The sequence below is a fragment of the Triplophysa rosa genome, linkage group LG22 (assembly GCF_024868665.1).
Source record: "Triplophysa rosa linkage group LG22, Trosa_1v2, whole genome shotgun sequence".
In the NCBI taxonomy this organism is placed as follows: domain Eukaryota; kingdom Metazoa; phylum Chordata; class Actinopteri; order Cypriniformes; family Nemacheilidae; genus Triplophysa; species Triplophysa rosa.
Window position 1 is genome coordinate 17,458,762 of NC_079911.1, and position 10,922 is coordinate 17,469,683.

The following is a 10,922-nucleotide window of genomic DNA, read 5'->3' on the forward strand; positions in this document are numbered from 1 at the left end:
AATGGCGCACTCACTCATCGAGCAGCGCCCTCGCGCTCGTAAACGACCACGCTATTTTCCCATTGCCCATTGGGTAGAATCCACAGACGCCATTTCTACCGCCCACGATAGGCTAACAGTACTGTCAATCAAACGCGCATCCCGTGAACTTTGCGGATGTGAGGCGGTTCGTTCGAGCGCGGCATCTTGCTGTAATATATTCACCTGGGCCGTCTCTGATTGGTTAACGCGCGCGTCAGTCAGCAGAACCACGTCTTCATAGGCTCCAATAGAGAAAAGCGTCTCTGGCCGCTGGTATATATCCAGTTATCGCGCGTGTCCCGTTTCCCGGTGAACTGCGGCATTTTGTTGCAATCGCACGGTGACCGGGTCCGACTGATAATAAAACATCCGTTTGTGTTTTTCATCATGGCTAACCCGAAAGTTTATTTTGACATCAGCATCGATGGAAAAAATGCGGGGAGGATTGTGATGGAGGTAGGTCACGTCAAGTGACTTAAGCGTCGTGGATCCCAGACAAAATATAGGGATTTAAAATCAAATGGGATTTTTTTCTACGGTTTATTAACCTGCTCATTTGGTGATTTAAAAGGGTCGTGCTCATGCATAAGAAACGCAATCATTGCACTCGTGCGTGCGATTGAATAAAGTATTGCGTGCATCCCTAAATAGCTGGATGCGTGGAGCAGATTTCACGCGCTGAACTGCAACAACGTTTCAGCAGCTGCATTTAGGAGCGTGTCTTGTCAGATGTGATTGAGCGATTGTGATGACACAGCCGCTGCTTGTTCATTTGTGAATAATGAGCACATGAGTTGTGTTTTTCATGTGTCAGTGTGCTGTCAGTGGCGCGCGTGGGTGTTTTTCAGACGCACACTGCGTACAATTCACTGTAGCCTACACTTTTTTTTTTTAATGGACGCCATTTTCACCATAATTTTTTTCATAACGCACTATGCCATTTTGAAAAGGGAGGGGTGAGTCAGAGTTGACACCGAAACTTATTAACTAGAATGTTAATGTTTTTTTATGGCTGTGCTGCAGCTTATCCTTTAAAATTAATAAATGACGCTTTAACATCTGCTTGGGGCTTTTTCTTTTAGTGTGTGCTCTGATGTATTCGAACTGAAATTAATTATATGATGTAGTTACTACATGTTCTGTGTCTGCGGCGGCTGCGCTGCAGATTTCGTCCGTCTGCGCTCTTCGTGCGTGGCTGCGTATTAACAGAGAAATGCGGAAGCTTCTTTGAGTGTCACGAGAGCTCACTATCGCGTTTTTTGTCGCATTTTAGAAAACACTGTCCTCGTTTTGCATAGTGAAAAAAATGCTTTTGCGTTTTGAGTCCCAAAGTGTCCTATGCAGAACTATTGTGAAAATCCTGGCACTGTCCGTCACTTCTGTTGTTTGTTTAGTCTGGGACACTGCATCAGAAATTACCAAATAGTCCACCACCTCTGTGTTTTAAACTTTTTTATATTCACATTAAACTTGTTAAGCTTGGACATCTCATTGAGCCTAATTCACTTCTATTTTTTTATTTTGTTGAATTTAGCTGAGAGCCGATGTGGTACCCAAGACTGCTGGTAAGTTTTCTTGTATTTCTGAAATTAAACATCTATGACTTCTAATAATTCATGGATTTATCCTAACAGAGAACTTCCGTGCTTTGTGCACCGGAGAGAAAGGTTTCGGATACAAGGGGTCCGGCTTCCATCGTGTCATTCCAAACTTCATGTGCCAGGTAAGCCCACCCCCAGTTGAAAATAAAATCCACACTTTTGACTTAATTCGTGGTCTTGCTGTGATGTAACGCTCTGGTGCTGAAGGGTGGAGACTTCACCAAGCATAATGGAACCGGTGGGAAGTCCATCTATGGCAATAAGTTTGAGGATGAGAACTTCACCCTAAAGCACGAGGGAAAGGGAATCCTGTCCATGGCTAACGCTGGACCCAACACCAACGGCTCGCAGTTCTTCATCTGTACTGATGAAACTAGCTGGTAAAGAGCTTTGGTTGATTTTTTTTCCCTGTGTATTTTTTAGACTTGGGTCTGCAGGTGTACATTTATTATTTAGGTTTCATATGCATAACAAAGTTTCTTATGATGTCACAGGCTCAATGGCAAACACGTTGTGTTTGGGAAAATTGTGGAAGGGATGTCCGTGGTCGACACCATTGAGACCAGAGGGAGCAGCAGTGGCAAATGTTCTGCTAAAATCACCATCGCCGACTGTGGCCAACTTTAATTCCTGCCAACGCTCCACCCGTCCCAATCATACACATTCCTTACAATATAGATGATGATTTTTTTTATTGTCATTTCTTTTCTCAATGAGATGTGGTCCTGTTTTATGTATTCTGACGGCTTTCAGGACTCGATTTGTTAAAACATGTATTAAATATGGCTCAAGATTTCTTTCAACAGCTTTGTGTTCATCCTTTCCTCAGAACTGACACTTTTGTTGCTTGAGATATGCAAGATCTTTGAGGTTTTAAGTTTTCATTGTGCTGTTTTGTTTTTGTAATCTTGGAAGTCGTTCACAAATTAAAGCTTTGCTTTCGAAACTCTTTCTTATGAGCAGAATTTGCCATCACTTCACTATAGTCTGACCTGACCAAGCGGCAACCTTCCGGTCTCTCGTGAAACCAGCACGGAAGTGACTTAAACTGCAATTCATAGACTGGCAGCTAGAAACTGGCTCCAAAACAGAGCAGATGTTAAAATGCCCAACTTTATAGCAGAAAAACATGTTTACAGCCTGGTCCAAAAAATGATTTTGGTCTCTATAGCTAATTTTGCCCTTCATGACAACTGTGAGAGGGGTGACTTTTTATAACTCCGTTTAAATAAAAAAAAGGTGTCACCAACCAGGCACCTCAGCTCCACCCACGTCCCGCCTTTTTGCCCATTTTCGATTATCTGGGAGTGATGTGCAGGTGCTGCCAAGATGGCGACAATCAGCTCCGCCCACTTTAGGCTTCAAAATTGCTCTTCACAAACCTAAGGGTGATGTCACGGACACTACGTCCATGTTTTATTTACCTTGCGTTCCATTTCGAAGGGCTCATCCCTAAGCCCTTCAAAGGGTTTACCCTCCGGAGTGAGAGCTTCAAAGGGTTGAATGGTGTAGGGGATCAAAGAACTGTTTCTTGAAGTGCCCTTCTACGTCATCATCCCGCGCCCGTAATGAGGCGCCGTCGCCACGCAAAGAATCATAGGGACCCGAAGTGTCCCTAAGTTGAACCCTTTGAAATCCTTCATTCCGAAGGGCCCTTTGAAGTGGCCAGTTATAAGCACTTCAGTTTGCAACGGCCCTTCAACATGGCGGCCATGATTGCTTTCACTCCGAAGTGCCCTTCGGAGGGTGATATATCCCATTTGGAACGCACTGACAGTCTATGGACCTGACACAGTATCGTACAAAAGTAAACAAACATCAAATTAAAAGTCAACTGTTATTCATGTGTATTCATGTTGCTGTGAACTGCATTGACAAGATTTTTAAAGCTGACAAGCCCATTTATTTTGTTATCTAAACTATTGCATTACATTAGTGTGGTTTTTCTCCACAATCCTAATAATATCAACAAAACACACTTCGAACTGCATGTAAACATTTTTATTTTTAACATGACAAGTGTTTTTTTACAACAACAGTGTTTTAAATAGGCAGCCTTTGTTTTGGATTGTTAGATTCCAGATGGAGAAGTCGTTCATATTGAAAAGGCATCTGAGTGTCCCGCATGCAGTGTTTTTAAAGCAGTTCATCCAGTAGGTTTTCTGGGCCGTGTGTTTGACCCAAAGCCGTGCTGATGGGGTTGTTGCACATGGGACAGGCGCATCTCACTTCCAGCCACTTCACCAAACACCTGCAGCAGACGGTGAGTCCAACATGAGAACTGAACACATTTACACTAAGATCTGTTGGAAAGCGAACGATGTTCATGTGTTTAAGAGTGGAATTATCATGACAATGGGCGTCTGTGTGAATGACCTTTTGTGGAAGGTGTGTTGGCACGGTAACACACCAAGCTCGTCTTTTGTCCTGAAGTCCTCTAAGCAGACCGCACATGTTAACTGAGAGGACGGACGAGAGGAAAAATCCGAACTTGAACGGCTAAAATATGTTTCAGATATTTTAAACGATCAAAAAACGTACGTACCCCGTCTGAATGTAACGTTGTTGTGTCGTCTTTAAAAACAACCTGTATACAAACAACTTCATCTGTTTTCCACACACACTTCAAAGCCACTACAAATCAGTTTCTAAAGATCCCTGTATAAAAAGATTCCACGCTTACCATCCTGTAACCGTCTCTCTCATTCCGAGCTTCATGTCTCAGTTTACTGAAAAAGGCACAGAAGATTGTTGACTTTATGTGATGCATTGTGAGAAAAGCTGTACATTGAAAAGTGAGTTTACAATATGATTTCTTTAAATTCGTTGTTGTTCAGCCATCATGCTCTCTACATATAACCGTCCGCACATACATGTGTAAAACACAAAGAGCGCTGTGGGAGGGGGTTTGACATAACATTAGCCAAAAGCCTTTGGTCAAAAATAGCATTGTGGACAAAAAGCGTTGAGATACAATCTAGTTGTGAATTGTTTAAGGTAGGAAGTGCATGAGGCCAGAGGAAGCGCTTTGTGCTCTCAGACCGTCAGTCTGATACACAATACATTATTTACACTCCAATCATTACGTACAATGACAGGCAGTGAGGTGGTTTTATATTTAGCCTATATTATTTATATTAAAAAAGATTCAAGATTTAGTTATTATCCTTATCTGTTCAATGAGACATTGACACTTGCCTTATGAAGAAGCAGCAGAATATCACAGTTAATACAAAGACAAAAATCCCCATGCCAAAAATGACCACATAGATGTTGAGAGGAAGTTCCTGAGAGGTTACTGGAGGCATAATGCTTTCAATATCAATATCATCTCCTGAGAATAAAACAGCCCTGAAAACACAAGACAACAAACTCACAGACACACGGGTTTACTAGATAAACACCTTTATCCCATATGACTAAATAAATGTAGGATACTAGAGTATTTACTACAGTAATCTGTAGTATACATGTTAATTATACTACAGTATTCTCTAGTACAGTGAGTTGATAAACTGTAGTAGATAGGCTACTTTAGTTGACTATGGTAAGGTTCATAAACACTGTAGTATCTGGGAATTTTACTACAGTAAATACTTAAGTGTACTACGCTATTTCTTTTATGTAGATAACAAACAAACTTTTAGAAAACGTTTAGAAACAACGATCTTTTAAAGCAGAATTTATTTTAATAGACCAATCTTTTACATATCACGGGCTCGGAAAACACAAGTTGATAAATAAGAGAAACGTGTAAACATTGGTGTTATAGATGTACAGAAATCTCACCATCACAGGCTGCTGAATGTCTTCAGTGTGTTTTCTTCTTCATACTCTGATGTTTTGATGTGTCTCGCGGAACCTTTAAGTGACTCAAAATCACTGTTCACATCTATTCAATCTACAATAACCACGCGGTAACGACGTGAATAAGTTAAATATGTAAATAATATCCGGACGGCATCGAGAAGATGAAATAATGTAACAGTCACACAATCACAAAGGTTCACAAAGCCGGAGAATCTCATAAACCCCGCCCAACACGAAGGGGGCGGGGTTAACAGCATCGGGCATGTTATAAACATCAAAGTTTCTTTTTTTATTCATCAATAGGGTAAATTACAATATGTAATAGTACAAAATTGTACAATGCAAATAAACAAAACAAAACAAAAAAACAACTTTTTAAAGATTTTTTTCCAGTTGCCGAGATGTCTTAACAGCTTTGCTTCGTAATAATATTAAAGAATCGTAAAAAATCTTTATATCTGTGGAAAACAATCTACCTTTTGGTACAATTGACAAAAACTTTGCTTTATGTATATGGTATTTATTTAATAGGCGCTTAATCGTGAAGAAAGATATTTCATGTGTCTGCTGTTTTTAGGATGGCTTTCATTTTATGTAATGTCATTATCAATCCAAATGCTTTAAAGGTTTTATTTTTTACAAATAAAGTTTAAAAAGAATATGCCCTACATTTATCACGTTGTGTGAAGTGAATAGTTCGTATAGTTTTGTAACATTTAAGGTCATTTGAAAAGGCATGTTAGGACAGAAATATTGTTATGACAGAAATATTGACTCAGTTCAGTTCACACCCTGCTGACAGACAGATCTCACATCAGACAGCATTACAGTCAATATTTGCTCATTTCATCCTTAGTGAATCATTTATTATTCATGTCAGACCTAAGACAAGCTGTTCCTCTGATTATCTTCTATAGAACATTATTTCAATAAAGATAAATAATTTTAGGTGTTGCCTAAAATTATTTTAATGGTCAGCCGGTTATAACTCGCACACAAATTCCTACTAAATGACGTAAATGCTTTGTGTTCCCTCCACCAAATTTTATTTTCTCAAACAGCAGCAGTTCTGTGTCAATATTCAACTGACAAACAAGAGTTTAATGAAGTTTCATGTATCACCCCAGTGCAACATTCACACAATGTGACTTCAATAAGCATACACTACAAAAGCACCTAAATGTTTATAATTTTGCCCCTTATTTGAATTTAAATGCAACATGGTTTGATATTTTGTTATATAATACAATGACAGACTTTAGAAGAATACTTGTGGAAGTACTTTTGGGGTGACTGTTTAGTTAGTATCTTCTTGCCACAATGATTTTATATATAACTTATAAAAGTCAAACAAACAGGTCTACACAAAATGTTTTATTGTTGAATAAGTAAAAATGAACAGTGGCTACATTTTCTGAAGTTAAATCGCTGATACATTTTTGCTGCTTTTTTAAAAGTAAATGCCAAAGTGTCACTGAGGGTTCTCTGTAGGGTTGTAGATATCCGCTCTTTCAAACCTGATCTGTGTTTTAAGCTACTGCATTGTGACACTATTATTAAGACACAAATTGGTGTGAAGTTCAGTTCCCTCTTGTGTGGACGGAGTCCTGGCAGTAGTTAGCTTAAGTCCAAGCTGTTGCGGAGTGGTTATAGATAAATACAATAAACAGCAGTATTTAATACAAATGACAAGAATAGTAGAACACTGTCATTCATACAGCTACAGATTGTTAGTGTACTGCACTCAAGGATTCGCTGGATTTGTGAGTATGAGAAGGATGCACCTTTCGTGTAGCTACCATATAATGCAATACCAAGCTAAAACAAGCTTAAGTTCTGACGCGTAGAATACTTAACGTAAATGCTTTTTTAAATATTAATGCAGACAATGTAAAGCAAATTAAAAGAAAAGTAAAAGTCCTGATGAAAGGGAGTGTTAAACGTTTGATGTTGTCAGCAGAGGTCACCAGAGAGCTTCATCTCGATCACAATATACAGCCTGTGTGCACAGCTACATTATTCATTGAAAAACATTCAACATACTTTTTATATCACAATAACACTGCACCAATAATACAGAGGAAAAGCTCTTATTTTTTTTAAATCGTGAAAATATGAAAGGGTTCTCGCCTGTCGCCCTGTGTGTTGTTCAGAGCAGTTTTAAAGGGATACTTCACCCAAAAATGAAAATTCTGTCATCATTTCCTCACCTTCGAGTTGTTCCAAATCTGTATAAATGTCTTTGTTCTGATGGACACAGAGAAAGATATTTGGGTAAAAAGCTTATAACCTGACAGATTTTGCCCCCCATTGACTCCCATAGTAGGAAAAAAAACAATGGTAGTCAAAAGTGCCCCAGAACTGTTTGCTTTCCAGCATTCTTCCAAATATCTTTCTTTGTGTTCATCAGAACAAAGAAATTTATACAGATTTGAAATGACTCGAAGGTGAGAAGATTATGACAGAATTTATTTTTTGGGCGAAGTATCCCTTTAAAGAGAAAGGTTATTTATTCATCCTCATGTCTTTCCAAACCTGACTTTCTTTCTCCTGCAAAATAAGATATTTTGAAGAACGTTGATAAACAAACAACACTGAATCCCATTGACTTCCATTATATGAACGCAAAACCACGGAGACATTTCTCAAAAAAATCTTCTTTTGTGTTTGTTTTAAGCGCATCAATAAATCAGCTTTATCTTTTAAGATAAGGTGAATCCAGCGAATCTTCTCAGCTCTTAATTCAATTGTTTAATATTTTGGAAAATCCTTTTTACATGCTAGTGGTATGCTGAAGGAATCATTGAGAGACTTCATGGTGTCACTTCTTTGTGTTGGTCACCTCAAAGTCAAGTAAAAACTGAGATAAAAGCAACAAGTGGTAAGAGTGAATAAGGCATTGCGCACATTTCTGGAGGTCCTGATGTTATAAGGCATCTCTGAGCACAGGAGGACAGATATAAACTCACGGTATGTAAAGATTCTCTGCTCTCATTTGTCAGGTCAATGCCTGGGCCAGAAAAGTTCAAGAGAAGTTCAAGCACTTCCGGTGGGTTTATGTTGTGTTTCGGCTGGCGCGCAGCACGCTGTCTAGAGCGCTGAGCTGACGGAGAAAACCACGGTTCGGAGTGACACCTCGGTGGTCCTTCACGGTTTTAATAGCCTCCACTAATGTCATGTTCTGGCGAATCATGAGGTAGGCCAACACCAGCGTGGCAGATCGACTCACGCCGACAGCACAGTGCACAAGCACAGTTCCTACAAAATAAAAGACCTCCTGTTAAAATCGTCTCAGGTGTAGTAGGGCATTGAGCATTAAATCATAAATATGATCTCACCTCCAGTGCTGAGAGCTCTGTGGATGAATTCAGCCGCGGGGTAGAAGTTAACACTCATGTCAAAGGAGGGTGAGTCGTGGGCTTCGATGCCGTGATACGTGATGTTCATGCCGGCATAATACTCAGCCCCTCCTCTCCATTTACTCTGTGCGCAGTTGAGGATGTGTGTGATCCTGAGCTTTACCAGCTCTTTACGGTTTGAGGCAAAATCTCTGAAAGAAGTGGGAAAATGCTTTGACAATAGCCTATAGATTTTTGTTGTGCCAATACTTCTATTAAAACTAAAAAATGAAATTTAAAGGGACAGAGAGAGGTTTATGAATGATGCTTTGTGTGTTGTTTATAATGTGCGATGTGTGTGTGTGTGTGTGTGTGTGTGTGTGTGTGTGTGTGTGTGTGTGTGCGTGTGTGTGTGTATATATAAACATAATCATGCCAATGAAGGTTCTTAAATTGAAAATGAAGAGACAGAGTTACTCACTGGTCACCTATGTAGAGTCTTGGCCAGACTTCATCAGCGTGGTTACAGGCGGTTTTTCCAGTGTACAGAAGACGTTCAAGTTCAGCAACAGTTAGTACAGGACATCCCTTCTCTGAATCCCGTCTGCTGGGAGATCTGGAGTTACTCCTGGACCGGGACAATCTGGACATGAAAGCCATCCCGTCTCACCTGTACTGCAACTCTATTACTGTAACACACACACACACATACTGTACAAACTGTATATTTTATCCCCTACCCCTACCCCTAAACCTAAAGATCATAGAAAACTTTTTGCATTTTTAGATTTTTAAAAAAATATTGTTCTGTACAATTTTGTAAGCTTTTTTGCCCACGGGGACCTCAATTTTGGTCCCCATGTGTTGGTGTGCATTCAGGTTTAGGTCCCCACAGGGATATAAAAACATGTGGACACACACACACGCGCGCGCACACGCACCATATACACTTTAAAATCATGTGACTTTTGTTTACATACAGTTTACAGAATTAATGAACACTAGTTAATGTTAGTTTCAACATTCACTAATACACTTTTTGAATTCAAAAGTTGTATTTGTTTACGTTAGTTAATGTACAATGAATATAGATCAATTATATTGGCCTTAACATTAGCAAAAATAATATCATATTTACATAATCTAATTATAATAATAGAAACATTAATGCGTTGAACCTTAATGTAAAATGTTACCACGATAATACGATCATAATTAAAAATAACGTAATATCCAAAAATAAATTGATTCACATATTTTTAAGTAATAGATGTAGAAGAATATTGAATATTAATAAAAACAAAAGAAAAATAATATATATATATTTTATAAATATTGTATATAATAGTTTATATATATACTATATATATATATATATATATATATAAAAGGTTTTGTGACAAAAATCGCAATGCCAGTTGTTTTTCAGTGGGTAATATGATTTATGTATTCATGCTTCATGTAACAAAAATAAAGAAATTATTGGATTGATAGTATCGTTGAAACAGGCATAAAATGTACAAACAAATCCAGATTTGAACGTGACAATGAATCATTTAAAGCATGAATAAAAGAGAAAACAAGGAACGCACACAACCGCACGTCTTCAATGGCAGCACAAAAAAACATCCACAAGTGCAGGTCTTCCCACATCTGTTTATCAAATTATTTTTTATCTATCCGTCTAAAATGACGGAATAAAACGCATCATAACGTCTTTCCACCCAATACAATAAACATTCATGAGCGAATCTCTCATATATGCGGCCATTGAAATCGATCTTTAATAATAAAGACTTTCATTCTTACCTTAAATGGGCGGATTCCGATCTAAAACAAATCCTTTTCTGAGTCGTTTTATTTTCTGATGTGTTCCCGCGTATTACAGAAGCCCGTGTGTATCTGCATGCGGAACATGCACGAGCACAGCCGCATGTCATTAATGCATTCAGACCGCAACATCCATGTGATGCATGCTGCAGTATCTGTCCTGTTTCGTTATATAAATATAAATGACTGATATCACAATATTGAGATTGTCCATGTCAAACGCATGCTGTGTGTATAGCGCCCTCTCGGATATTACAGTAATGCACATGCAGCAGTCATGCAGATGTTGCAGACAAACGCAACGCACAGACGCATGTCACAG

General features: G+C 38.8%; 3 protein-coding genes across 4 annotated transcripts; 1 reads left to right on the top strand and 2 right to left on the bottom strand.

Annotated features, from left to right (window-relative positions):
- The first annotated feature begins 277 nt into the window (after positions 1-277).
- ppiab (peptidylprolyl isomerase Ab (cyclophilin A)) lies at positions 278-2,425 on the top strand. The gene is made up of 5 exons (XM_057320995.1): positions 278-477; positions 1,556-1,586; positions 1,656-1,744; positions 1,830-2,002; positions 2,117-2,425. The coding sequence occupies exons 1-5, from the start codon at positions 409-411 to the stop codon at positions 2,247-2,249; spliced, it is 495 nt and encodes a 164-aa protein (XP_057176978.1). The 5' UTR covers positions 278-408; the 3' UTR covers positions 2,250-2,425.
- A 1,162-nt stretch (positions 2,426-3,587) lies between these two features.
- LOC130546212 (RING finger protein 122) lies at positions 3,588-5,662 on the bottom strand. 2 transcript variants are annotated; one of them, XM_057321351.1, is made up of 6 exons: positions 5,412-5,662; positions 4,821-4,994; positions 4,306-4,351; positions 4,168-4,209; positions 3,999-4,081; positions 3,588-3,873 (listed from the first exon to the last, which is right to left on the bottom strand). In XM_057321351.1, the coding sequence occupies exons 2-6, from the start codon at positions 4,928-4,930 to the stop codon at positions 3,759-3,761; spliced, it is 396 nt and encodes a 131-aa protein (XP_057177334.1). In that variant the 5' UTR covers positions 4,931-4,994; positions 5,412-5,662; the 3' UTR covers positions 3,588-3,758. The 2 variants fall into 2 exon arrangements, with proteins under 2 accessions (XP_057177334.1, XP_057177333.1); XM_057321350.1 differs by having other exon boundaries at positions 3,589-3,873; positions 4,821-4,973; positions 5,412-5,661.
- A 948-nt stretch (positions 5,663-6,610) lies between these two features.
- LOC130546207 (dual specificity protein phosphatase 26) lies at positions 6,611-10,837 on the bottom strand. The gene is made up of 4 exons (XM_057321344.1): positions 10,580-10,837; positions 9,252-9,459; positions 8,771-8,982; positions 6,611-8,690 (listed from the first exon to the last, which is right to left on the bottom strand). Exons 2-4 carry the CDS (start codon positions 9,428-9,430, stop codon positions 8,488-8,490), a joined length of 594 nt encoding a protein of 197 aa, XP_057177327.1. The 5' UTR covers positions 9,431-9,459; positions 10,580-10,837; the 3' UTR covers positions 6,611-8,487.
- Between the last annotated feature and the right edge of the window lie 85 nt (positions 10,838-10,922).

Coding starts and splice junctions, on each gene's coding strand:
- ppiab (XM_057320995.1), top strand. CDS start 409: ATGGCTAACCCGAAAGTTTATTTTGACATCAGCATCGATGGAAAAAAT. Junction 478..1,555: donor CGGGGAGGATTGTGATGGAG/GTAGGTCACGTC, acceptor TGTTGAATTTAG/CTGAGAGCCGATGTGGTACC. Junction 2,003..2,116: donor TGTACTGATGAAACTAGCTG/GTAAAGAGCTTT, acceptor ATGATGTCACAG/GCTCAATGGCAAACACGTTG.
- LOC130546212 (XM_057321351.1), bottom strand. CDS start 4,930: ATGCCTCCAGTAACCTCTCAGGAACTTCCTCTCAACATCTATGTGGTC. Junction 4,082..4,167: donor CAACGTTACATTCAGACGGG/GTACGTACGTTT, acceptor CCGTCCTCTCAG/TTAACATGTGCGGTCTGCTT. Junction 3,874..3,998: donor CAACACACCTTCCACAAAAG/GTCATTCACACA, acceptor CGTCTGCTGCAG/GTGTTTGGTGAAGTGGCTGG.
- LOC130546207 (XM_057321344.1), bottom strand. CDS start 9,430: ATGGCTTTCATGTCCAGATTGTCCCGGTCCAGGAGTAACTCCAGATCT. Junction 8,983..9,251: donor AGACTCTACATAGGTGACCA/GTGAGTAACTCT, acceptor CACTTCTTTCAG/AGATTTTGCCTCAAACCGTA. Junction 8,691..8,770: donor CAGAGCTCTCAGCACTGGAG/GTGAGATCATAT, acceptor TTTATTTTGTAG/GAACTGTGCTTGTGCACTGT.